Genomic DNA, 27,972 nt, shown 5'->3' with positions numbered 1-27,972 from the left:
ATGTGTGTTTGACTTAGAGATAGAGATTTGAGTTTGATTTGCAAAAACAAACCAAGTGGTGGCAAAGGATGATCCATATATGCCAAAATTGAATAAAACCAATTTGAGTTTTTATTTAAAGAGATTTTGCACTTGTTCTAGTTGCTTTATGTTGTGTTGGCATAAATCACCAAAAAGGGGGAGATTGAAAGGGAAATGTGCCCTTGGGCCATTTCTATGTATTTTGGTGATTGAGTGCCAACACATGTGCTTAATTGGGAATTTATGTACATGGATGAACAAGGTGAAAATCATGAAGTAAAGGTATGTTTCTAAGCCTTAGTACATTGGTTTTAAGTACTAATATATTTGTCTAAGTGTTAGAAACAGAAAGAAGAAGAATAGAGAAAAGGAGAAGGGACTTGGCTGTGTGCTGCCAAGACCCAGCTCGGTCTGGAGCACCGGACTGTCCGGTGTGCACCGGACAGTGTCCGGTGCGCCAGGCTGGCGCGACTCGAACTGGCCGCTCTCGGGAAATTGGCCGGCGGCGTACGGCTAAAATTCACCGGACTGTCCGGTGTGCACCGGACTGTCCGGTGAGCCAACGGTCGGCCAGGGCCAACGGTCGGCCGCGCAATCCGCGCGGGACACGTGGCCGAGCCAACGGTCGGAAGACGGCACCGGACTGTCCGGTGTGCACCGGACATGTCCGGTGCGCCAACAGCGCCAGATCTGCCAACGGTCTGCAACGGTCGTCTTCACCGTTTAAGGAAACAAATCGGGCACCGGACAGTGTCCGGTGTGCACCGGACTGTCCGGTGCCCCCGACGACAGAAGGCAAGGATGGCCTTCCGGATTTGCTCTCAACGGCTCCTAGCTGCCTTGGGGCTATAAAAGGAGCCCCTAGGCGCATGGAGGACACATACAAGCAACCTTTGAGCATTCTTGATCATCCACACTAAGTCTCTGCGCATTCGTTTGTGTTTCTAAGTGATTCGAGCTCTGTTCTAAGTGAGAACTCTGAGATAGTCTTGTTAGCTCGATTCTTGGCCGTGTGTGTGCGCTTTTGCTGTGGATTTGTGTGTGTTGCTTTCCTCCCTTACTCTGTGTTTCATTTGTGATCATATACTTGTAAGGGCAAGAGACTCCAATTTGTGGAGATTCCTTGCAAACGGGATAGTGAAAGGAAAACAAAACACCGTGGTATTCAAGTGGGTCTTTGGACCACTTGAGAGGGGTTGATTGCAACCCTCGTCCGTTGGGACGCCACAACGTGGAGTAGGCAAGCGTTGGTCTTGGCCGAACCACGGGATAAAACCACTGTGTCACTCTGTGCTTGATTCTCTTGTGGTACTGTGTTTTGTTGAGACTTCACCTTAGCCACTTGGCAATAATCGTGCTAACACTTAACAAGTTTTTGTGGCTTAAGTTTGAAGTTTTTACAGGATCACCTATTCACCCCCCCCCCTCTAGGTGCTATCAATTTGTTAGGTCCACTTCCACCAGCACAAGAAAATTTAAAATATGTTGTCGTAGCAGTGGAATATTTCTCTAAGTGGATCGAAGCAAAGCCCTTAGCCACAATAACTTTGGCCACAGTACAGAAATTCTTTTGGCAAAATATTGTTTGTCGCTTCGGCGTACTGAAGGCAATAACCGTTGACAATGGAACTCAATTTGATGCTGAAACTTTCAAAGATTTTTGTGACCGAATTGGTACAAAAATTCATTTTGCATCAGTAAGGCATCCAGAATCAAATGAGTTAGTAGAGAGAGCAAATGGAATTATAATGAAAGGAACAATGAAGTTAATCTTCAATCAGCCTAGAGGAAAGTGGCGAGATGAGTTGATCAAAGTGGTGTGGAGCCATAACACAACTGTCTCAAGGTCAACAGGTTTTACACCTTTCAAGCTCTTATTCTGTGACGAAGCAATTACTCCAGAAGAAGCAAAGACAGGATCAATAAGAACCACAACTTCAGCAGAGGACGAAGCTGATTTTCAAATAACAAAAGACACTATAGAAGGGACCAGACTTTAGGCCATATAACACATCAATAAGTATGAGGCCAAAACAATAAAATGGCGTGATAGGAAAGTTCGACTAAAAAATATCAAGGCAGGTCATTTGGTGCTTCGGAGAATAGCTAACCCAGATATAGTGGGCAAGCTACAGCTGAAATGGGAATGTCCTTTTCTAGTAGTATCTTCTTCAAGACCCGATTCTTACAGATTGAAGGATATGGACGGCAACAACATACCCAGATCTTGGAATGCGTATGAGCTTCGGCGGTATTATGTGTAATTGATGTAATCTTTTCTATTTTTCCTATGGCACCCTTTTCCTTTCAGAGGGGAGAAAGGTTTTTAACGGGGCCATAGTTTGTAATTTTTTATTCTTATTTAGCCCTATGCAATACAAGGGCCAAAATCTCCCAAAAATGTAACATGTAATATCAGAGCTTGCACCATCAAGTGCAAAAGAGAATAGGGAAAAGCTCAAAAGACGTCCCTAAGGGGATGCAGAGCTGTAATCATTCCAAGGATGATGAAGCTACAAAAGCCGTTCCTAAGGGAGCACAGAGTAAGTTCTGAAGCTCAGAAGTCGTTCCCAAGGGAATGCAGAGCCAAATACCACTGAAATAGAAGGTGAAGAAGCTCCAAAGTCGTTCCTAAGGGGATGCAGAGCCAAATACCACCGAAATAGAAGGTGAAGAAGCTCCAAAGTCGTTCCTAAGGGAATGCAGAGCTTAAAGACTCCAAAGTCATTCCTAAGGGGATGCAGAGTCTGGGTGTGGCTTCATGTGTGTTTGGGTCATATAGTTGCATATTACATTACATCATTCATTGCATTCATACACACATTCATTAGACATTCGTAGGATCATCAACATCATGACATAAAACACGAACAAAAATAGTCCGGCTTCAATGACAAAGTGTTTCGTTGAACACGAGGAAGCTTCGTTTCAAGCAAACACAGGCATTTTATGCAAGGAAATGCTTCGATGTGAACGAAAAGAAGGGAAGGTGTTTTTCGCCTTTGGCTCAAAAGACACGAATTTCGTCCACATCAAAGCAATTCGTACATGGATAGAAAGGTAAAATTATATCACAAGGTATGGACAAATATATGTAGTACTGAGTTCAATTCTCGATTACAATTCTTTGCAAAAATAATACAGATATTCCCTAAGCTCTATATAGGAAGGCATAAAAGGAAGCTTCGGGCCAGCAACCTTCGGAATGTGATGTCGACTATTGACCTTCGGCACCGCCATCCCGCAGACAAACAATGGTATAAGGTAAAAGTGATGATAAAAATCAAGACAGACAACAGGTAAAGTTTCTTACTGATTTTAGTAGATTCCGAGCTTCGTCTCCAGCCAACTCTTGCCTGCCTTTAGCCCAAATCTGAGTGATGAATCTATTTCTGATACTTCGGGCCTCACCAGGAATATTAATCAGGTCCGATGGCAACAGGCTAAAGGTTGGTTTGTTTACTATCTTCGCATGCGTGCATCTGGCCTTCAAGAATGTAGCAGCTGTGCCACGAGAAGCTAGCAGAGCACAGAAGTCACCATGCCCAGCTATCACTTCATCGAGTGCGTCAACTTCATTTTCAATGTGCTTGAAGGTATCTGATATGTCTCCAGCCGAAGGGGCAATATCTTCAGAACTAGTCCCAACTGAGCTGAAGACTCCTTTTAACCATTGCACGCAGTGGCTGCCAAATTCCAAGCATGTGTTCCAAAGGTCCCTCAGAGATTCATGTAGCTTTGAGTTTTTGTCACACCCGGCTTTAAGGAACAAAGCCAGGTGCATCTCATACATGCGCCAAGAAGACAACATATATAATAACAGAGTGTATAGAGATAAATGTCATAAAACATCAGAGTACTTATTACATAGCGGAAGACTTATTACAAAATAAAATAATAAAGATAAAACGAACTAAGGATCGTCGGCGCCAATGTCAACTGAGAAACGCCACCTAGATCAGATCATACTTCTCGCCTTGTGGCTCCTCCTGAACCACCTGCTCTTCTCCTGTGGGGGGGTGTGAGACGGCAAGGGTGAGCTCACACATGATCATAGCTCAACAAGTTGTGGGGAACCAGTGGACATAAACTCACAAAGGTGTGAGTTCATGTGATGTGTAAGGCTAATCAATGATAGGGGTTAAAGCTGAGCATTGCTTTTAAGTAGTTGGTCCAAATTTTATTAGCAATTACTAAGTGTAAGTAAATACCGAACCATAAATAAAGTAATAGAACAAATTAATAATAAACCCATGCAATGCATATGACAAAATTGAATTTAAGTTCCATAATTAAACATCAGAGAGTCCTGAGCTGCTCATGACCGTGAGCTCGGCTAGTATACCAGTTTTACACTCTACAGAGGTTGTATCCTTTACCCACAAGTCATGTTACCCATCTGCCAAGGGATCGCGACTTCCCATACACCTCTACCTAGGAAGCGCGGCAGGGCAACACTACGAGGCCTTTACAAAGTTCCACTAGCTTCCGAAAACCCGCTACAGTTTATAGGAAGTTCCAATGCAGGGTTCTTGGCTGACCGCCATCGCAGCAAAATCAACCAAGGACCTCCCTACACTGACCACTCCCTTACTGCCCTTGCCCCTTTCGGGTAAGGTAGTCTTCCACTAGCTTTCCTAATTAGTCAGCCAAGGGCGTCCCATTAAACCCTTGTGGTGGCACGTGTTACTCAAGTTAAGCTCTATGTTCCAATTAACATTAATGATCTCAACATGAACATAAATAGAATAACAAAAAGAATTGGAACATAGAGGTAATAGATGATTATCCCAAAACCTCATAAAGCAATAGCAAACTACCCAAGTGATTCAGGGGTAAACAAGGTAATGAGATAAACAATCTAGGGTGACCTATTGGGTCCCATCAAAATTAACCTATGCATGGATAAGTGATATTAAAGAACATTATTAGGTAAAAAGTGGTCAAGGGCACAACTTGCCTTCAATGAGCTCCTGCTCAGCTACTTCAACCTGCTGCTCACCAGGATCCTCAGCAACGGGCTCTTCCACTCGCCATAATACAAACAAGCACAGTGCATGTAGAGAAATTAACATTACACCAAACATATAAATAAAATACACAGTAATAATCTACACATTAAAATAAAATTCTAGGAACAGGAATCATAATTTTTGGGGCTATAGAATTTAAGTTATGCATTTTCAAAGGTTTTATGTGTTTTAAATAAGGTTAAGTGTGAGATAAATTTTCTTACTGTTGTCATGATAAAACAGAGGCTCTAAGTGATAGACAATAAAATTACAAAATTTTAGGAACTGGAATGGATTAATTTGGAGTTAGTATGAATTTTCTATGAATTATTGAAGTTCTAGCAATTATTTTTCTATTAAATATTCAATTTCTAATTCATTTATACAGTTTAAATAAGCTCTGGACTGGGCACACTATTTCAAGAGAATTCAGGGGCCTCGGGGCAAGAAACCCGAGACACAGTGCATAGTGACTAATGGACGGCGGGTTGATTTCACTAAAGTCCGAGGGCTCTTTAACAAAACCGACCCGCGAAGGGGTATCCTTAGATGTGGGCCGTTGGATCCGAATTCAGCGCGCGAGATTAAATCCGTACTAAAGCAAACCGGTATACAATCCCGATCGTCCAAAGCCCGATCAACGGTGCGGAGTTAATGAAGGATTCATAAAGTCCGAGCCGTCCGATCGATCCTACGGTCCAAATCTAAAGCGTGAACGGGTATCCCAACTTCTAATCTAGACGGTTTGCATCGTTCTTCCCCCCTCCGACCAACCAAGACGGCGGCGCCGCCCCGATTCCCACCCCGACGAGCTCCGGTGAGGTGGAATCGGTGCTCCCCCGGTGCTAAGCCTCAAATTGACTCGAGATTTACTATGCGGAAGTCAAGACGATCACGAGGGACGGATACGTATCGGCAATCGAGACTCCGACGACGCTGGCCACGCAACGATGCGGTTCTGTGGGGAGGATCCGACTACGGCGAGAAATTCCCGCCCAGTCGACGCCGCACGCACCTGGTCTCTGCCCTGAGTGTGTCCCGAGCTACCACCCGAACGCCCAGGACGAGGCAATCGGAGCGGATAGGCGTTGATGGCGTGGTTCAACAGCGGCGGCCCGTTTACCCCCACGGCGGCTTGAAATTCCAGTGATGGAGGCAAGGTGGATGGAAAAAGGGAGGCACGAGCGGATTGGACTCGGGATGGCGCCCCACGTTCCTGTTCTTATGGGGGAAGGTGGCCACAGGTTGATCGGAGCAGCCACGGCGCAGCGGAAGGAGCTCCGGTGGTTGCGGTCGGTAGTTGAGGTGAGGGACTGACAAGGAGGCCCCACGCGCCGTGATCGGTCTTGCGCGCGGAGGTGGCTGACCCCAGGGGCCCGCACGTCAGCGGAGGAAGGGAAGGAGGAGGGCGCGCCCGCGACTGACTTGGGTGGCCCGCTTGTCGACGCCGTCCAACACAGCAGTGCGGGTGGGGAAATGGGCCGAGGCAAGGGTTTTCTTTAGTGGGCTGAAAGTGGGATCCGAGGCCCAGGTAAGTTTCTTCCCTTTTTCTTTTTATTTTTTCTGTTTCATTTCATTTTTAAATCTCCATTTTGAATTCAAACTTGTTTGTGAGTTTCATAACTGAGTTAAATACCTAAATTAAAATATTAGTAGGAATAAAATGTATTCTTTCATATATTTATTTTCCTCTATTTTGTATAATCTCTTCCTTCTCTCTTTTCTTAATTCTAGGGTTATTTTAGGATTTAAATCCCCATCTGGATATTTAACATATTTCTTTTTTTACATTATTATAATATTGTCACAAAAATGCACACACAAATAAAATATTTAGCATGATGCAATAATTTAGTAGCATATCTTCTTATTAATTGTTTTTGGACATGGTGTTCACATATGATGATGCATAAAGATCAAACTCACATAAAGAGAAATTGTTTATCTATTGGTATTATTTCTAGCAATTTACAAAGTGGGTGTTACAAATCCTACCCCCTTAAAAATAATCTCGTCCTCGAGATTTAAGAAGAACTAGAGAAAAGGTGGGGAAAATCTATGCGAAGCTCTTCTTCTCTCTCCCACGTTGCTTCATCTTCACCGTGGTGACTCCATTGGACTTTGCACATCTTTATCACCTTATTTCTTGTAACTCGAGTCAAAGTATCCAAAATCTTGATCGGGTACTCCGTGTAAGTCAAATCACCCTGAACACTAAGCTCTTCCATTGGTAACTGTTCCCCAGGGACACGGAGACACTTCTTGAGCTGAGATACATGGAACACATTATGCACATCCGATAGACTAGTAGGTAACTCGAGTTGGTATGCCATCTCTCCAACTCGCCTAAAGATCAAGAATGGTCCAATATAGCGAGGGGACAATTTGCCCTTAACCTTGAATCTCCTCATTCCACGAAGCACTACAAGAAAACGTTGAAGGAGTGTCGGTTATTTAAAGAGTGTCGGGGGCAACACTCTTAATGGAAGTAAAAGTGTGGGTTTTACAGCACCGACACTCTTAATTTAAGAGTGTCGGGGTCCCACAGAAACCGACACTTTTAATTTAAAAGTGTGGGTGTTTTCCACACCGACACTCTTATAGAAATTACCCTAATCCCCAATCCTCTTCTACCGTCGCGCGCGTTTCCCAGTTATATCCTTTTGCCAGTCCGCCGTCGGCCGTGCGCCGCTCCTCCGCTCCGCCGTGCGCCGCCTGCTCGTTCTGGCGACCTCGCCGAGCCGTGCGCTGCTCCTCCGCTCCCCCGTGCGCTGCTCCTCCGCACCGCCGGTCGTGCGGCTCCTGGCCCGCCAGTCCTCCGCCGCTCTGCCGTGCGCTGCTCGTTCTGCGCGCCGCTCCGCCGCTCCCTGAGCTCCTGCGCTGCTCCGCCGGCCGTGCGCCTCCCTGGCACAGTCCTCCGCCGGCCGCGCGCGACTGAGGTAATCCGCCGTCCTCCGCGTCGGTATCGCGCAGTCCTCCAGCTACCGCTATCGCGCGTCTCAGTCCTCGCTCCGCCGTGCGTCGCTCCCTGTGCAGTTCGCCTGTGGTCGTGGTGGGGACCAGCGGCGCGGGGCTCCGGGCGGCCTCGCCGAGGCGGGCGGCCAGCGGCCTCTCCGAGCTCCTGGCGACCTCGCCGAGCCGAGGCGAGCATCTTCCTCGCAGAGCAGGGCTGCCTCGCCGAGCCGGGCGGCGCAGTGCATCACCAAGCTCTTCCCCACGCGCTCGCACACCGTCGCGACACAGGTAATTTATTGCATAACCTTCATGTTGTGGTGCTGGTTCAGTTAAAAATGTTGATTCTAGTATATAGCTGACATTGTGTGCTTCAAATAATAAATGTTGTTTTGTCCTCATTTGGTCACTGGGATGATTCTAGTGTAGTCCGCTAATTGAGTGCGTGCAAGAGTTAAATTTAGTTATCTCAATCTCAGCTACTGCCTTGACCACGCTCAATTTGATTTGGCTGAAATTTAGTAGTCCGATAATGTTGTTACTCGTATCCTTGATTATATATTTTTCTAATGTGTAATTGTAGTGATGCATTAACCTGTTGATTAACCTATAATTGCTTTAGTGTTTAACTGTTTATAAATGGCCTTTTTGTACCTAAGTGTATATATGTTGTTAAATATGTGTTGTTTCTTTAGCTTTGAATATGAGTGACGATCGAAGAAGGGCGATCACTAGTAGAGATCTTATCATCGATGACGTTCGTATTGCGTCACTGCATGTGTATATATCGTCACAGAGTAAGGTTTGTGACGAATTTGTGACGAGTTCGATTTGGTCATAGGGGTCGCGTCACATTTGTTGTGTTGTGACGGACTACTCAGTTTCGTCATCGATGTGTATACATTCTGTGACGAAAGGCGCGTTGTCATGGAAGTGAATGCATGCTATGACGATCAGTTGTGGTCATAGAGGAAGACACTGTTCCGTCATAATTCGTCGTCTGCCCGAGCAAACTGACGGCGTTGTTAACGCCGTTTGGTTGCTGTGACGGTACGGTATCGTCACAGATAGAGCCGTGGTTTGGTCATTACCAGCCGTTTGGAAGGTGCTGATGCGTATGACGTCAGCGCTGACGTGGCTAGTGACGTGGCAGCTGACGTCAGCGCTGACGTAACGCTGACGTGGCTAGTACAGTGGCAGCTGACGTGGCATATGTTTTATTATATGCCACCAGTTTGGTCACAGATGTGCAGAGAATAATTTTATTGGAAATTGCAAAATATACTAGAACAGAGGAATGAGCACACAATTCCATATTCCATAGATGAATACAACTAGTATTCCAGTGCGCATACAAACTAAGTGGACAACACTAAACTCAGTTCATAGCATCACCACTTGAGTTCACATTTCAGTTGAGTTTGCACAAACATAACAGCATATAATCAAAAGTTGACACCCACGAGCAACTAGAGTTTTTGGGTACCCTCATGTCAAAGAACAGGCCAAAAACAGCAGCTCTGACTAGCAGCCCTCATGTCGAAGAAGAGTTACCATGCAAGGACAAGAGCTTCTTGATGAGCACATTGGTCTCCTCCATCTCCTTGCTGTTCTTCTCTGTTATCTTCTTGTACTCCTCCAACTCCCTTTGTGTCCTCGCCTGCTGTTCCTCAGCTTCTTCGCATTTCTTCCTGAGCTGGTCGAGTTCACCTTGAACAGCAGCCGTCGCTTCAGCTGCAAGTTGTTCCCGAAGCTCACTATGATTTGATGATGAAGCCTTGGAGGTTGCCGATGTTTTGATGCCGACGCTTTTCAGGAATTGGTGTGAGCTGCTCTGGGACAGCACCTTCGACACAAGGTGCACACTGGATGCTGGCATCTCACCTTCAGCAACAGGTTCAGCCCTCAAAGCCTCCATATGAGACTGAAATATCATGGACAGAAACAGTTACATGTTATTGCTAATGAGCAACAGCAAGATGCTGACAATAATGTGAAAACAGTGACTTTCATTTGTAGTGCACGGGTCCTACAAGGCATTAACAAAGAGTATGAAAAATAGACTGACAGACTCTAAAAGCTATACATTTGATGGCAAATTATAGCAGATTATAGCAGTTACAAATTATAGCAGATTTGCTTAAAAGCTATACATTTGATGGCAAATTAAAAGCTATTCATTTGAAATACTCTATAAATAGACTATGAAAAATAATGTGAAAACAGTTACAAATTATAGCAGATTTGCTTAACAAAGACTCTAAAACCTATACATTTCTAGTGCACGGGTCCTACAAAAAATAGACTATGATATTTACTTTCATTTCAGAAATTTGATGGCAGACAAAATAGACTATGATCTGAACTCCCCTGGGATGGGACAAGCGATCTCACTCATCGATCTCACTCCCCTTCGTTCCATCGACCCACAGCCAGCCTCCCTCATATGATCTCATAAAAATTACACTAAATAAAGAAAACAAATGAACTTACAAGTGCTTCTCTTGCCGGTTCACTCAGGCCACGTTTGGAGCTGGTATGACAGGTCTTGAAGGCGTCCACCGCATCTAGTTCTTCAGTCTGGTCTAAGCTGGGTTCTTCTCGGTTTCTCTTCTGCTTCTGTTTCGTGGATAAACAATCACAGCGAAGTTTGCTCAGATCAAATGCAATAGAAGTTGAGTGCACAAGTGCAGGTAGTACTACAAGGTAATAGTTACTTACATATGCATGTAAGTGTGCCACATAGCAGCGAGAACCCGTAGCCTGATGAAACTTGACTTGACTGCGGTTCTGCTTGTTCTTTGCACTTATTTCCTACAAGAGAATGAAAATGTCAGATTAGATCATAGGTTCAATATGCGAAGATCCTTTGCAAACGTATAGTGAAAGAACAATATATGACAAGATACCCATACCATGTTCTTTGGATCAGACCACTTTGCAACTAATGCCCTCCACTGTTCATCAGTCATGTAAGATACAGGAGAAGTTGTGCTAATCTCATTTGCAGGTACACCATTGAAGTATTTCTGCTTGAGCCGATAACGCTGGTTTTTTACCGCAGAGCGTAGCATATCGGTGCAAGCTTCCTTTGTTGCCTTGTCCTCAGTGTTAACGGACAAGCGCCCCTATGCATATGACAATTCCATAGTTAGTCAATTCAGGTTAAGCAGTATACAAGTGAACCATAGAATCAGTAATGCACTTACATTTAGCTGTGACACAAAGCTGTTGTAGTATTTCTGGTCGTCCTTGTAATCTTTCCAACGAGTTAGGATAGGCATGGTTTCCCGAATAATGATGCCAGCCTCTGATGCAAACTTGGCAGCTTGAACAGGTTCATGTGGCCTTTTTTTGCCTTCCTCAACAGCTATGGGCAGTCTCCTTTGCATAACTTTAGTCATCCTGTCCAGTTGTTTTCCCTTGGTTGCTGCCCTGGGTCTCCTTGGTGCTCGCTGTGTAGGAGCTACAAAATATAATTCGCTTTTATTGAATAATGAAATTGTTTTGTTTCATGCAAATCAGCAAAAGAGATGCCTTATTTGACTGAAAAAATAGAACTTGCCTTCAGTTTCTTCATCTCTAGCTACATTGGCTTGAGCATCACCTGTACTGTCATGAGCAGCAGATGCCATGGCTTCCTCTTCAGCTCTGCTGAAATGATCAGCAAGTCCAGGTGTAGTACGGCTGTTGCCTTCAGCATCACCTGTACTCTCATGAGCAGCAGATGCCATGGCTTCCTCTGCAGCTCTGCTGAAATGATCAGCAAGTCCAGGTGTAGTAGGGCTGTTTGGTATGTGATCATTTCCATCTGTTGGTTCCTGTACATTGTGGCCATCTGTCTCTGTAGAGTGAAACCTTTTTGAAGATTGCTCCTCTGGTTGTGCACCTGCCCTCACTCTCTTGCTGAACCTAATGCCTGGAGCCATGTTGGGGTCTATCTTCTTCTTTGAAGCAAGGGTTGTGTTTCTACCTCTTCTAGGATACTGTCCACAAAAAAAAGTCATGTGCATTAAAAAGCAAGACCATATATTAATTAAGAGGTATGAAATAAAGAATATGAATCTAAAGGCATGAGCATATATTAAACACCAGATAAAAAACATTGAAATGCAATGCAACTATTTGGCATCCACTACTTTGAAGATAGAAGGAGCACCTTCATTGCCAGGGGTTTTGGCTGCTCATAATATTCACTGTCATCATCAGTATCTCCTTGATCATCATCGTCAAGGAGATAGAAAGAGACATATGAATCCGAATCTGAACTAGTATTTATCTTGTTTGCTGCATGTTTCCCCTTTGTTGATGCAGATGGTGAGACAGAATTATTTAGAACAGAAGTATATTTGTTCAGACCCAAATCTTGCATCTTCTTTATATTCTCCTCCACTTGTTTATCCCGTCTTCTCTCATAAGCAGTTCGCTCATGTTGAACTACTTGCAAGATAGATAAGAACAAGCATACTGTGTGTATTAGATAATGTAAAGGATTTTACTAAAAGCTAAGAGGTACTACTATTTGCAGGGAAGGATTTGACTAAAAGCAAATAGATAAGATGTGTAGATTCAGTCATTATGAAGCTTGGTTATGATTGTGCAAGTTCATAATTGTGGTTGCACTGTAACTGTAGTGTTTCCCCTGTTTGGTTGTGGAAATCTTTATGCAGGCTTAAACAATGTTCAAAGTACTAGCTAGTACATTGATTAGGCGATGTAGATTTACACAAGCTGATGAACAAAAAAAGTGAAGATATTCTCATCTCTTTCTACCAGCAAGGTTCAAGAAAGCACTAAGCGTTGAGCGAGCGGTATGGTGGTGAAAATGCTTAAGCGTGATTAATCGTGCTTAATCATTTTTGTTAAAAAAAGAAAAAAATACATGATATTGGGCCACCCTGCAGCAGCCCTTAACCCCCACCTCCTCTCTTCATGAGTCTGCAGCCCACTAGGCCCACCTGCCAGGAGGCTCAACGCAAAACCCCTCTCCCGTGATGACCTCTCCTCCGTGCCGTACGCTCTCCGGCTCCCTCTCCCGAAGCCTCTCCTCCCTCGTGCGATCTTCACCTCTACCGTGAAGCCGCTCCGCCTCTCTCTCACCAATCTGCTGCCTGCAGCCATCGTAGGTCCGTCCGCTCTCTCTCTCTCGTTGATCCGTCGATTTGCTGCCTGCTGGATTGACCCCGGAGGTGTTCCTCCTCTTCCTCTCCCTCCTCTACTCCCTTAAACATGCCGAATGGGCACGATTAAGCAGGGCCAGCGCTTAATTGCCCGCTTAGTAGGTAAGCGATGCGTTGACCCTCTGCGCAGCGCTTAACCGCGCCTAATCGCACGCCTAATCGCGCTTTCTTGAACCTTGTCTACCAGTACTAGAAACATAAGTTCTCTACTAAAACATGGATGTGACTGCATATAACACAATGTAAGGAACCAAACACAACTGTATGAGTGCACAATGATTACATAAATCAATATACAATATCTCTGATAACAACGAATGAATAATTAAACTAAATCTAGCGATGCTTAGGGTTTAGGGGTTGGACCTTTCTGACTTCTGTGCCTCCTTTTGTTCACCATCAAGGTCGTCTGCGATGACCCAAATCCAGCGATGTTAGGGTTTAGGGGTTAGCGAGAGCAATGTGGATGGGGCGTGTTAGGTGGAAGGGGCGAGAGAAATGGGGATGGCAATGAGATAGAGCGGGATGCGGCGAGTGAAGTCGGCGCCGACGCAGCTCATCGACGCGATTAGAGGTAAGGGGGCGGCTGTGAGGTACCTGGTCGAGGGGGCAGGTCGTCGACGGCGGATGTGTCCCAGCGGCGGCGGTGAGGTTCCTGGTCGAGGGGGCAGGTCGTCGACAGCCGTCGTGTCCCGGCGGCGGCGATTAGGTTTGGAGAAGTGGGGGAGAAAGAAGAGTGGGGGAGAAATAAGAGGAGTGCGGGAGATAGAGGATGAGAGCGGAGTATGTTTTAGTGACGACGGCGAAAATGTTTTTGGCGCCCAATGTGTTTGGCAATGCGGAGTCTAATGCGTTTAAGTATACTAGCGCTGGGTATATGTCGAAAACACGTGCATAACCCAATGGTTTGACTTGCTAACTATAAGGCCGAGCTCCAAGGTTCAAGCGCCTGCAAGGAGACTTTTTTTGTGTTTTGCATACCATTTTATATTAATTCTTTGTTTTTTATTTATCTCTATGTTTTTTTTTGCAATTATCTATTCATGGACACATTAGTTGGGTTTATGATCATGTTATAATATTTTGAAATATTTTTGCAATAGTGGTACTATACATCTCTCACTTGCAATAGCATCTCTCACTTAGTAATTAGCCTTATATGAGAGATGTATGCATTTCTTAGGATGTGTGTCACCACTTTGTCCGAATGAGTTGAAACTATTTTGTGAACATTGTACACCAAAATGAATGGTCCATGCAAGTAAAACTAGCTAGGCTATGGTATTGTAACAAATATCTTTACGAAATACAACAAATAATTACAGTAATTAGTAAACTAGGTCTGAACAATGCATAACTGCACACAACATCATATGTTGGTTCAATAATCATGCCATTAAAGTTTAAAATGGTTTGGAGAAAGTGGTAGTATTGATCCATCACAAGCATGAACATCTCTCACTTAGTAATTAGCCTTGTATGAGAGATGTATGTCTTTCTTAGGATGTGTGTCACCACTTTGTCCGAATGAGTTGAAACTATTTTGTGAACATTGTACACCAAAATGAATGGTCCATGCAAGTTTTTAGAGTTTTCTAGCTAGGCTATGGTATTGTAACAAATATCTTTACGAAATACAACAAATAATTACAGTAATTAGTAAACTAGGTCTGAAAAATGCATAACTGCACACAACATCATAGGTTGGTTCAATAAACATGCCATTAAAGTTTAAAATGATTTGGAGAAAGTGGTAGTATAGATCCATCACAAGCATGAACATGTCTCACTTAGTAATTAGCCTTATATGAGGGCTGTATGCATTTTTGTAGGATGTATGTCACCACTTTGTCAGAACGAATTGCATGTTTTTGTCAACATTGTACACCAAAATGAAGTGTACATGCAAGTTTATAGATGTTTCTAGCTACCTAAGGTTTTTTAGCACTTATTCTTTAGTAAAATAACAAATACTTACATTAATAGTTAAACTAGTTCTAAAAATTGCACCGGCACAAAACATCATGGTACACCTCCATTAACACCCCAAAAAAAGGTTTAAATGATTTGGAGAAACGGGTGCTATACATGTAAATAAATAAAAGAAAAATTCGAAAATGATTGAAAAATGTAAACAAAACAAAAAAAACCTACCTATCCCAAAGCTCGAACACAAGACGCCTGGGTTCACAGCAGCAAGGAGTTACCATTGGACTAGTCACGTTTGTTCGTTAGTAACAGAGCGCAGTTATATTTAAGCATAAACTGTTCTCTGTCCAGGATGTAACCGAGCGCCCAGTTCAGAGTCTGCATTTTCAGATTGTTCAGTTCAGAGTTAACTCTGCTGCCCAGTTCAGATTGGTGCCCAGTTCAGAGTTCAAAGTTCAAGCAATCTGAGAACTCTGCCCAGTTCAAAGTTCAAGCAATCTGCCCAGTTCAGTTCAAGCAATCTGAGAATTTTCAGATGTTCAGTTCAGTTCAAGCAATCAGATTCTCAGATCAAAGTTCAGTTCAAGCAATCTGCCCAGTTCAGTTCAAGCTTCTGCATTTTAGATTCTAAACTGCCCAAGCAATCTGCCCAGTTCAGTTCAGTACAAATAATCAGATTCTAAACTGCCCAGTTCAAAGTTTAGATTCTAAACTGCCCAGATGGTCATTTCATTTTCAGAGATCAGTTCAGACTTCTGCATTTTCAGATTAAAACCCAGCTTAAATTTTGACAATAAATTACAACTTGCTTAGATCACATGAACTGAAAATTGATTCCCATAAACCCAGCTTAGATCACATGAACTGAAAATTTTCAGATGTTCAGTTCTAAAAATACAGAAAATACAGAATACACATTCAGTTCACCACAAGTTCAGTTCACCCCAAACTCAGTATTTCAGACACACATTCAGTTCTGAAAATACAGAAAATACATTGTATCATCTATCCGTACTAATCTGAACTGAACACTTCATAAATCAACTATCAATACTAGAAATCCTCATCTTCATCTTCTATGGACATGTCATCATTGTTGTCATCGCCACCATCATTAAAATATTGAAACATTGTATCATCTTCCTCCTCATCCTCACTATCTTCAAGAATAATAGCAGCTTCCTTCTTTTTTCTTATTAGTTCCTCTAAATTGCCTTCAATTAGACTGGCTTCTCCACCTTCAACATTGTGCAGAACCTGATTATCATCACCTTCTTGCACTATATGGTCTGTATCAGAACAATAATCATCCTGATGCACATCATTATTGCCCTCATATTTTTCAGCCACATCATAAATATTCCTATGCTCAAATTTCTGCACAACTCGGAAATCTTTACATTGTGGAGTTGTGTCTTGCAGGTAAAATATCTTTTTCGCTTGGTCTGCCAAGATAAAAGGATCGGACTTGTACCAAAATGACTGCACATTGATGGATTTGAAATGGCTGTCATCTCGAATGCCCACAGTCTTTCCTACTTGGTTGTACCAATCGCATCGAAATACAACCACCGACCGACGAACTTGATAATTCGAGTTATATTGTAACTCAATTACCTCTTTAAGGACACCATAAAAATCTATGTTCTCCCCATTATGTTCACCTTCAGTCATTACACCACTATTTTGTGTCTGCATGAACTTCTCACGATCCACTGTGCTAAACCGCACTCCATTAATCTTGCAAGCTGTACTAGTCTTAACTCGCCGAGCTGGGCCACATGACAGTGCCCACAGTCCTTCGCTAACCAATTCTGGATTCTCATTACGCTTCTTCTCAACCTGTTGCAACAAAATTACTCAGCTGAGCAATTACATATGCATACCCAAAAATTTAGTAAACCTATAACATAAACGTTTAGTGACTTACATGGGACATAAACCACTTTGCAAATCCTTGTTGAACCATTCGATCAACATCATTTGGACGTGCACCTTGCTGCGATAGCTCCTCCCTGTACAGACTGCATGGCATACTTTATTCATAAGCATATTTTCAAATTTAATAAACATAACATAAATTATGTAGCACATACCAAACTAACTTACGTCAAATATTCCTGTACTTCATCAGCATTATGTAGCACATACCAAACTAACTTATTCATGGTAGCATCATCAATGTACTCAGTCTTAGTACCTCCAACAAGAGTAGCACCATGCTTAAAAACAGACATGTCATTAGGCAATGGCATCTCTGTACCACTATCATCATCCTGGTTAAATCTAGTGTCAACATCCTTCATGTACCTAGAACAAAATGTTAAGGTATCACTTGCCATATATGCCTCAGCAATTGATCCTTCCGGCCTAGCCCTGTTCCTTACAAAATTTTTCAAAGTGCCTAGTCGCCTTTCTATTGGGTACATCCATCCATACTGAACAGGTCCTCTAAGCATTGCCTCATCGGGAAGATGGACACTCAAGTGCACCATGACATCAAAGAAGGCAGGTGGAAATATTTTCTCAAGCTTGCATAGGATCAATGGAATATCTCCTTTTAGCCGTTGCACAACATCTATCCGTAGATTTCTACTACATAGTTCCCTGAAGAAGGTCCCCAGCTCTGCAATTGCTTCATATACATCCTTCCTCACCAGTCCTCTAAGGCCAGCGGCTATGATTCTCTGTAGGAGTATGTGGCAAGAATGTGTTTTCAGTTTTCCAACCACCTTTGAACCATCTTCACTTATGTATCTTGCTAGGTTATCCGCAAATCCATCAGGAAACTTGATACCTTTGAGGAACTTGCAAAACTCGACTTTCTGATCCTTCCCCAACACATATGGAGCAGGTGGAGCCCTGCAGGCCGAGTTGCCATCTTGTTGCAAGTGCAGTTCAGGTCTTATGCCCATATCATACAAATCTAGCCTTGCATTATGTGTGTCCTTGGACTTGCCTGGTATACTAAGTAGTGTGCAAAGAATATTTTCACATACATTTTTCTCTATGTGCATCACATCGAGATTATGTGGAAGCATCAAATCTTTCCAATATGGCAATTGCCACAACCCAGATTTCCGGCTATAAATCTTTGGACCGTCACTACTACGCTTCCTTTTATTTCCAGTAATGTCAGCCTGCTTCCCTGGTCTGACATCTTTCACCTTCTCTAGCTCTTGTAGGACCTCATCCACAGTGAACCTGCCAGGCACAACTTTGTTTTCACGCTTACCATTGAAATCCAAGCTATTCCGCCATGAATGTGTCCTTTTAAGGTAACGACGATGTCCAATGTAGCATAACTTGTTCCTTATTGCCATAGACAACGGATTCTTGTCGCAATAAATACATGCATAATACCCTTTTGTTGTTCGCCCAGATAACGTGGCCAGCGCTGGATAATCATGTATACACCATAGTACAGCAGCACGAAGGTCGAACTTCCTACCAGTACATGCATCATATGTCTTGACACCCTTCCATAGCTTCAGCAGTTCTTCAATTAGGGGCTCAAGGAACAAATCAAAATCCTTTCCTGGACATCTTGGACCTGGGATGAGTAAAGACATAAAGCAGTTTGTTGGATTCACGCATTCCCATGGTGGGAGATTAAGCGGTGTCACAAGCACTGGCCACATACTGTACTGGGTACTCATGTTGCCAAATGGATTGAATCCATCGGTAGCTAAGGCTAGCCTCAGGTTCCTCGGATCATTTGCAAAACCTGGGTACTTTCGGTCAAAGTCCTTCCACGCTTCCCCATCAGCTGGATGGCTCATCACATTGGCGACTGGCTTCCTCACTTTCTTGTGCCATTGTGTTTCCTCTGAAGTTTGTTTTGAAGCAAAAATTCTTTTCAACCTTGGCAACAGTGGAAAATGCCTCAAAACCTTATGTGGAACCCGCTTCGAACCAGTTTCATCTTTCCATCTAGACTCTGTGCATACTGGGCACTCATTCAATTTAGCATTAACATTCCGAAACAACACACAATTGTTCTTGCACACATGGATGTTTTCGTATCCAAGGCCCAATTCTTTAAGATATTGCATGGCCTCATTATATGATTTTGGCAACTCACTATTAGGGTATCCATCGGACATCAGCTTCATCATTGCTGAAAATGCTGTATTGCTGATTCGATAACGAGACTTCATATACAACATCCTCACCATAAAAGAAAATTTTGAATGGCTAGAACCCGGACTAAGTGCCTTCTTTGCATCTCCAAGAACTCCTGCAAATCTTGGCTCTTCTCCATCAGCCTCTGCCGCTGCAAACAGTTCACCGATCATCTCAGGTACTCCATGATCATCATCGTAAACATCATCGTCCACATCCATATTTATCCCAAAGTCATTATCATATCCTTCGACATCCTCCTCTATACCCTCAACTTCTGTATCTGCCGACTCCCCATGATGAATCCACCTCGTGTATGTAGCTGACATTCCATAAATGTGTATATGAGTTTCTACTTCACTCTGAGGTCGCAACCTTTGATTAAGACAATTCACGCACGGACAACGAATGTCTGTGTCTTCTGGGTATCTTTCAGTAACAAAATTCATGAACTCTTCAACTCCTTTCACATATGCAGGTGTGAATTGTTTCCCATAAACCCATCTTCTATCCATCTATTTTGACAATAAATTAAAACTTGCATTAACTCCATAACTATGATTACATTGAACAAAATTGAAAACCACATCAAACACATGCATATATGAAATAAAATTCAAACGCACATAGAACCTTATTGTCAAAAACACAACACATCAAACCTTGTCTTTTCTCCCCGCCCTGCCGCTGTTCTGTCCACGCCCGCCGTAGCTATGCGCAAGACGCCGCTGCTTTGCCGCGCCCGAAGCTTCTCTGCCTCGCTGTTTGCAGACGACGCCGTTCTTCCAACACAGTTGGATCAATGGATCAGGCGACAAGATCGCTCGTTCGCTGCGACGCTACCCAGTTGCCGATCAAGCGGACGACGACAGACGCCGGCGTCGTTGTGTGCCGTAACCTGACGGCCGATCGCACAAGCGCAGATCGCAGCAGGAAAAAACAGAACAGGCGTGATCGCAGAATGGCGGCTGGGAAAACCTGTTAACATAACGACAGATGGGAACACATTAATAAACGGGAAGTTTCTTTATATACACGAACAAGTCCGTAGTCTGGTGGTAGCAAAGATTTAACACAAGCCGCAGGTCCCTGGTTCGAAGCTCCGCGGGCGCACCTTTTTTTTGCCAAATAACTAACTGCCGCTTCGTACTGGGCCGGGTCCGCGTCGCCAGGTGGGGCTGTGTCCCAAAAAACTACGGCCCATGTAGGCCAAGGATCCCACGCCGTGTGTACACGTGGGCCGTTTTGTACTAAAACTCATCTGTGACCAATTTATTTCAGCATTACGTCAGCCGATCAAGCCAAATTAATCTGTGACGTTCCTTTCATTTTCGTCTATGACGTTCCTTTCATTTTCGTCTTTAATATTCAAGTCTAATCTTCGTCCCTTGTAATTGTTGACGAAGCTATCAATTTGGTCATAGAAATGTATCAATCTGTGACTGAAGTCACCAGCGTCACTAGAAAATCGTCACTGATGATCACATTCTTACTAGTGGATGTACGATGGATTCGACAATGTCACTCATGGGCACTCTGATGCATGGGTGAGAGTTGCAGATGAATTCGTGGCACTCGCATTTGCTGGTGATGCTCGTTTAGCGAAGTGCCCATGTATAAAATGTCAGAACTTGGTTCGGTTGAAAAAAGTGGAGCTCTCGTATCATGTTTTCAAACATGGCTTTATGTCGAACTATCTAGTATGGCATGAGCATGGAGAGGTGGACCATACTATTGAGTCGGATGGGGACCAGGATGTAGACCGAATGGAAGAGATGTTGGAAGATATTAGAAATGAGTACCCAGAACTACAGAATAATCAAGCTTTTCCAGAGGATGTGAGAGAGTTCTACAAGCTTCTTGAAGCCTAAGAGGCTAAAGTGCATGAAGGAACCAGTGTGAGCGTACTGCAGGTGGTAACACGTCTTATGGCGATGAAGTCAAAGTACACCTTCTCAAACAACTGTTACAACGATATTGTGAAACTGATTATTGATATCAGCCCACCGAATCATAACATGCCGAAAGACTTGTACCATTGCAAGAAGCTCGTAGCTGGTTTCGGTATGAACTACCAAAAGATTGATGCTTGCGAGGACAATTGCATGTTGTTCTGGAAGGAGCATGAAAATACCACACATTGCATCCACTGCAGTAAGTCAAGATATGCGGTGGTGCTAGATGAGGATGGAAACGAGGTTACGACAAAGGTGCCGATCAAGCAACTCCGGTACATGCCTATCACTCCACGGCTTAAGCGTCTCTTTCTAAATCAAGAGACAGCAAAGCAAATGAGGTGGCATAAAGAAGGGGATCGTCAGGGTCAAGATCCGGATGTCATGGTTCATCCCTCAGATGGTGATGGCACACTCTTGTTTTTGTTTATTTAATATGCATTACTTTGTGAAAAATTTATACATACTTACTATTTTGTGAATTATTGCAGATGTTCAGGATGGATTCGTCTGGTAGGAGACCCAGATCACGAAGCAGACATTATTGAAGCCTTCTAAACCCTTCGATCAGCGGAGGGTTATTGAACCGAAAGGCACCAGGGCGTGGAAGGAGGTTAGTTGGGACGGGACAGGGCATCGCACACCAATCCTCACAGAGTTGGGGATTTGTTTGCGATTCGCCTACCCGGCGATGGTTACAGAGGGCGGTCAAGAGATAGCTGCTCATTACTGGGCTCATTGGGATCTCAAGCCGTACGGGAACGACGGGACACACACAAGCAAAGTGTGGGATTTGTTTTGGGTAAGTCCCTTATGATATTCAAATTGAATTCAGATTTTGCATTTGTAAGTCTCTGGTGATCTTCAAATTTGCAGGGCCAATTTCGCGTGTGCGACCCCTATACCTTGGATGATTCATATGTGCGTGAGGTATTCAATGGCTCAGCAGATAGAGCTGTAAAGGGTATGATGTATAAAGCACGATTGAGGGCCGTCACGGTGTACCAAAAGCGTTAGGGGAACTATTGTGACGCGAATATGGCAAAGGAAATTCACCTGACGGCTCAGCAGTACAAAGAGAGTGAGGTGGATTGGTTGAGCCACCATTCGGATGCTTGGGCGTGGATGTGCGAGTATTGGGCTTCTGAGGAGTTCTTGGCCATATCTAATAGAAATCGTATGAATCGGTTGAGCAAGCCAGGGGTCCACTTCTTCGGGGCAGATGGACACATTGGCAAGGCCGCACGTATGGTATGTGTCAAATTGCCTGGTCAATTGTTGATTGCATAGACTTGTCTAGACTTTCTAATCATGTGTTGCAGGCGGCTCGAAATGGAGTGGAGCCATACTTTGCTTCAAGTCTTCGTCGAGGGACACAAGGGTCCCGATCCGAATCACCCAGAAATACTGAATGACAGTAATGCGACAGAGAAACTGGTAAGTATGAAAATCGACTCTAAGATGAACATGATATGCCTTTGTTGTGACTTGGATGATTTTTTCACAGGCTCGCTACATTGACAACGTGAGAGAGAAAAATGGTCCAGATGCGGATTGGCTCACTGGTGAGTTCGATACGGAGGCGGCTTATAAGGCTGGTGGAGGCGTGCCACATGGGAGGTATATGCGCTTGTCACATTGTTACTGTTTAGTGATGTCTTGTCATTTACTACATATATATATATGATACTCTTACAGGTTAGCAATTGGTGACGGTGTTGTCCCCCGTCGGAGTTACACTAGACGGTCCAATTTCTCAGCTGGGTCAAATCGACCCCGACGACCATCTGCACGTGAAGGAGAGCTGCTTGAGAAGATGACTCAAATGGAGGAGAGTATGGCCCAATATAAGCAACAAGTACAGCAACAGATGCAACAAATGCAAAATTGGATGCTACATCAGGTATCAATTTTTTGTTATTTCGTTGTTTCTCAAGTCCGATTAACTGAAAAACTGATGAATAATCTATTTGCAGATGTACGGAGGTGCCGGAACTCAGTTCGGCATGCCTCCATTTCAACAACCCCCTATCATCACACATCCGGTGTCTGGACAATCATCGGACCGCTCCACTGCAGCGGCGGATGGATCACAGGTACAATCGTCTACTAAACATCATTTGTCTGATAATCATTGGTTGCTTGCTCTCTGTCTTTCTACATGTTTGCTTTTACATGATCTATTTTAAACTTTTGTCATTCGCATGATCTATAGTTACTTTTATTGTTGATCATCGAAACTTCTTAATCATAAACAAGAGTGTGTCTTCTGTTTCAGGGTTCTGCAACTTCTGTCCAAGACCAATTGATGGCATCGGGTGTGATAGGAGGGCAAATGATGCCGTGGGCACCTCGCCAGCCAGGCATTTGGCCACCGATGCAAACATAGATGCCACCGCCGATGCCGTGGGGATTTCCTCCTCGCGGGCAGTCACAATCACCAGGATTGCCCTCACACTCACCAGGATCAGTACGTTAAGTTGATATCCTTTGCATCTCTATTTGCTTCATTGTTTAAGCAGTTACTAGAAAACATGCATGTATATGTTGCAGTCTATGTATATGTTTAATTAGTTACTCGGTAAACTAACAAATGTTTGTTTCTTTTAAAGGGTTCGGGCTCACATCATGCTAGTCCGCCTCCGGATCCGAGCACGTTTATGGACTTATTGATGAACACAAGTGGCGGCGGCTCCAATGACCCACCAACGGAATAAATTAATATGGAGGCTTATGTGGAACTTACTATCAATGCGTTTTGTATGGACTTTAACTTGTTTTAGATGGATTTGAACTTATTTCTTATGGACTTGAACTTGTATGAATATTGAATATGGTGCTTGTGTTATGTTATGTTGAATATGGTGCTTGTGTTGTGATATATTGAATGTTGTGATATATTGAATATTGTGTTTGTATTGTGCTGTTATGGAGGCTTCCCATCCGGGGAGGGAGAAAAATAAAATTGGGTATTAAAAAAAAATATTCACTAAGAGTGTCGGCCCCCACATTCTTATATGCGCCCAGCTAGGCTTCTGGTCGTGCGCGCAGTAAGAGTGTCCGCCATGTGGCTGGCCGACACTTTTAAAATAAGAGTGTCGGTTGCGTGTTGAACCGACACTCTTACCTTAAGAGTGTCGGTCCCCACACTTCTATACGAATAAGAGCGTCCATTTTAGAGTGACAGCTAAGAGTGTCGGTCAACCGACACTCTTATACTTAGAGTGTCGGCTTATTTCAGTAAGAGTGTGGGGTTTTGGCCGACACTCCTTGCCTTTTTTCTTGTAGTGAAGTGGTGACACCTTGAGGTACACATGATCTCCTTCCTCAAATTCCAGTGGTCTTCTTCTATTATCTGCGTAGCTCTTTTGTCTGGTTTGAGCTACCCTCAAATTCTCTCGAATTATACGAACTTGTTCTTCTGCTTCTTGAATCAATTCAGGTCCAAAGAACTGTCTTTCTCCAGTCTGATCCCAATACAAAGGAGTCCTGCACTTTCTCCCATATAAAGCTTCAAAAGGTGACATCTTTAGACTGGCCTGATAACTATTGTTTTATGAGAACTCAGCATATGGTAGACTTTTATCCCAACTTCCTCCATGCTGAAGAGCACATGCTCTCAACATATCTTCCAATACTTGATTTGTCCTTTCAGTCTGTCCATCAGTCTGAGGGTGATAAGCTGTACTAAAATTCAACTTTGTACTCATGTTCTCGTGAAAGCTTCTCCAAAATCTTGAGGTAAACTGTGAACCTCGATCAGACACGATCTTCTTTGGTACACCATGTAAACACACAATCCGAGCCATATATAACTCTGCTAGCTGAGAACCTTTATATGTAGTCTTCACAGGAATAAAGTGAGCCACTTTAGTCAATCTATCCACAATCACCCATATAGCATCATATCCTTTCTGGGTGCGAGGCAATCCAGTAATGAAATCCATACCAATCTCTTCCCACTTCCACTCGGGTATCTTCAGTGGGTGCAATAGTCCAGCTGGCCTCTGGTGTTCAGCCTTAACTCTTTGACATACATCGCACATAGCCACATGTGCAGCCACATCTCTTTTCAATCCATACCACCAATATTTCCGCTTCAAATCCTGATACATCTTAGTACTACCAGGATGAATAGAATAATCCAAATCATGGGCCTCCTTTAAAATAGTCTCTCGAAGGCTTTTAATATCAGGAACACACATCCTGTCCTTGAACCATACAGTGCCTTGCTCATCTTCCGTAAATTCCGGAACTCGACCTTCAGTAATCAGATCCTTGATCTCTTTGATTTTAGCATCACCCATTTGACCTTTGCGAATTTCTTGCTCCAAAGTAGGTTCCACATCAATAGTAACTCCTTCAGTATGAGCAACTATCCCCAGGTTAAGTCTTCTGAAATCCTCAACAATCTCATCGGGTAGCTGGGCAACAATAGCTGAATGAACATGTTCCTTGCGACTCAAGGCATCTGCAACCAAATTTGCCTTGCCCGGGTGATAGTGAATTTCCAAATCATAATCCTTAATAAGCTCCAACCAACGGCGTTGCCTAAGGCTGAGATCCTTCTGAGTGAATATATACTTCAGACTCTTATGATCCGTATATACTTGACACTTGGTCCCCATGATATAATGTCTCCAAATTTTAAGTGCATGCATAATGGCTGCCAATTCCAAGTCATGTGTGGGGTAGTTTAACTCATGTCTCCGCAACTGACGAGAAGCATAGGCAATCACATGTCCTTCTTGCATGAGCACGCATCCTAAGCCTTGGCCACATGCATCACAATAGATATCAAATCCTTTCTGTAGGTCTGGCATAACCAATACTGGTGGCGACATCAATCTTTTCTTCAATTGATCAAAGCTGTCTTGGCACTTCTCGTCCCATTTAAATTCTCTTCCTTTCTCCAAAAGTGAAGTCATAGGCTTAGCAATCTTAGAAAATCCTTCAATAAATCTCCGATAATATCCTGCTAGTCCCAGGAAACTCCGAATCTCAGTAACTATAGTGGGTAATCTCCACTCCATTATCTCCTTAACTTTAGCAGGATCCACTGAAATTCCTCCATTAGAAATAATATGACCAAGAAATGGCACCTCGCTAATCCAAAACTCGCACTTGCTGAACTTGGCATATAGCTGGTTATCTCGTAGCTTCTGTAGCACCAATCTCAGATGTTCCTCATGATCGCTATCGCTCTGGGAATAGATAAGAATATCGTCGATGAATACCACGACGAATCTGTCCAAATACTCCATAAACACCTTATTCATCAAGTTCATAAAATAAGCTGGTGCATTGGTTAATCCAAACGACATAACAGTAAACTCATATAATCCATATCGAGTCGAGAATGCTGTCTTAGGAATATCCGATGGTCTAATCCTCATCTGATGGTAACCGGATCGGAGATCAATCTTCGAAAATACTCTAGCACCTCTTATCTGATCAAATAAATCCTCAATACGGGGTAACAGATACTTGTTCTTCACAGTAACATCGTTGAGAGACCTATAATCCACACACATTCTTTGTGATCCATCCTTCTTCTGTACAAACAGTACCGGTGCTCCCCACGGTGAGGAACTCGGACGAATGTACCCAGCCTCTTGTAACTCAGTTAACTGCTTCTTAAGTTCCTTCAACTCCTCTACGGACATCCTATATGGCCGTTTAGAAATAGGGGCGGTTCCAGGTAAGAGATCAATAACAAAGTCAACTTCTCTATCAGGTGGCATCCCTGGTAACTCCTCTGGAAAGACATCCGGAAAATCTCTAACCACCCAGATGTTGTCACCAACAAACTCCTCAGGTATAAAGAACATTGCACGCATGGATGAGGAGGTTACTGCAATATTAACTTGAAATCTTTCTCCTTTAGTGGTAGTGAGTTCTACGGTACCTCTACCACATGCTATAACGGCCTTTGCCTTTCTTAGCCATGACATACCAAGGATCAGATCTATAGTGCTTGACTCTAATATTATAGCGGTAGCTCCAAATTCTCTACCCATAATGGTCAATGTCAATCTACGTGTCATTTGATTCGCCTCAACAGGCCCTTTAGGTGTAATTACTATCATGGGTTTTCTCATATTTAGCAGTGGTATTTCATTTGTGTTGGCATATCTAGCAGACATGAATGAATGTGTAGCACCAGAATCAAATAATATGGTTGCAGGAATTACATTAACATAAAACATACCAAGTACGATGTCCCCACCATCCGGAGTAGCATCAACGCTGACTTGATTAACCTTGGCAATAGAATATCCCTTGCCAGATCCTGGAGTTTGCTGCCTGTTCTGAACTGGAGTAGTAGCATTCCTCTATGGGCAGACATTTGCATAATGTCCAGTCTTCCCACACTTGAAACATGTAGTGCCTGGACTCTGTCCTGAAAACTTCGTCAGGGTGCCAGTAGGGGTAGCCTGTCGAGGAGGTGGAGTCCTCAGTGGTGATTGCTGATCTGGGCGCGGTCCTCCTGGTCGAGTCGGTGTACCCTGTGGTGAACTGTAGCGAGGACGAACACTGCTGGTTCCTTGTCCTTGAGATATTGCCTTTCTCTTCAAATCACCCAGCTGAACACGCTTGTGTTAAATAGCAAGGGCCTTATCCAGCAGCCTCTGAAATGATGGAAAGGTGTGTGCAACCAGTGCATACTGTAGGGGTCCATTAAGTCCTTCAATAAAGTGCTCCTGCTTTCTTTCATCCTCAGCAACTTCCTCCGGAGCATATCTCGACAGCTGAATGAATTTGTCTCTGTACTCGCTGACCGACATGTTGCCTTGC

The 27,972-nt window shown here is 43.6% G+C and overlaps 1 protein-coding gene and 2 long non-coding RNA genes across 3 annotated transcripts; 2 read left to right on the top strand and 1 right to left on the bottom strand.

Moving 5' to 3' along the window:
• Window positions 1–9,283: 9,283 nt before the first annotated feature.
• Window positions 9,284–11,445, bottom strand: LOC118473120 (uncharacterized). Its single transcript, XM_035961735.1, has 5 exons — window positions 11,195–11,445; window positions 10,901–11,113; window positions 10,707–10,799; window positions 10,479–10,604; window positions 9,284–9,909 (listed from the first exon to the last, which is right to left on the bottom strand). The coding sequence occupies exons 1-5, from the start codon at window positions 11,387–11,389 to the stop codon at window positions 9,520–9,522; spliced, it is 1,017 nt and encodes a 338-aa protein (XP_035817628.1). The 5' UTR covers window positions 11,390–11,445; the 3' UTR covers window positions 9,284–9,519.
• Window positions 11,446–21,732: 10,287 nt separating this feature from the next.
• Window positions 21,733–22,518, top strand: LOC103635566 (uncharacterized). The gene is made up of 3 exons (XR_557483.2): window positions 21,733–21,976; window positions 22,051–22,425; window positions 22,497–22,518. It is a non-coding gene; the product is annotated as an uncharacterized lncRNA (long non-coding RNA).
• Window positions 22,519–23,556: 1,038 nt separating this feature from the next.
• Window positions 23,557–24,020, top strand: LOC111589980 (uncharacterized). The gene is made up of 2 exons (XR_002749052.1): window positions 23,557–23,653; window positions 23,787–24,020. It is a non-coding gene; the product is annotated as an uncharacterized lncRNA (long non-coding RNA).
• Window positions 24,021–27,972: the final 3,952 nt, after the last annotated feature.

Source organism: Zea mays, chromosome 8 (genome assembly GCF_902167145.1).
Source record: "Zea mays cultivar B73 chromosome 8, Zm-B73-REFERENCE-NAM-5.0, whole genome shotgun sequence".
Classification (NCBI taxonomy): Eukaryota; Viridiplantae; Streptophyta; class Magnoliopsida; order Poales; family Poaceae; genus Zea; species Zea mays.
The sequence above is the reverse complement of the archived record's forward strand: the minus strand, read 5'-3'. Positions and strand labels throughout refer to the sequence as shown.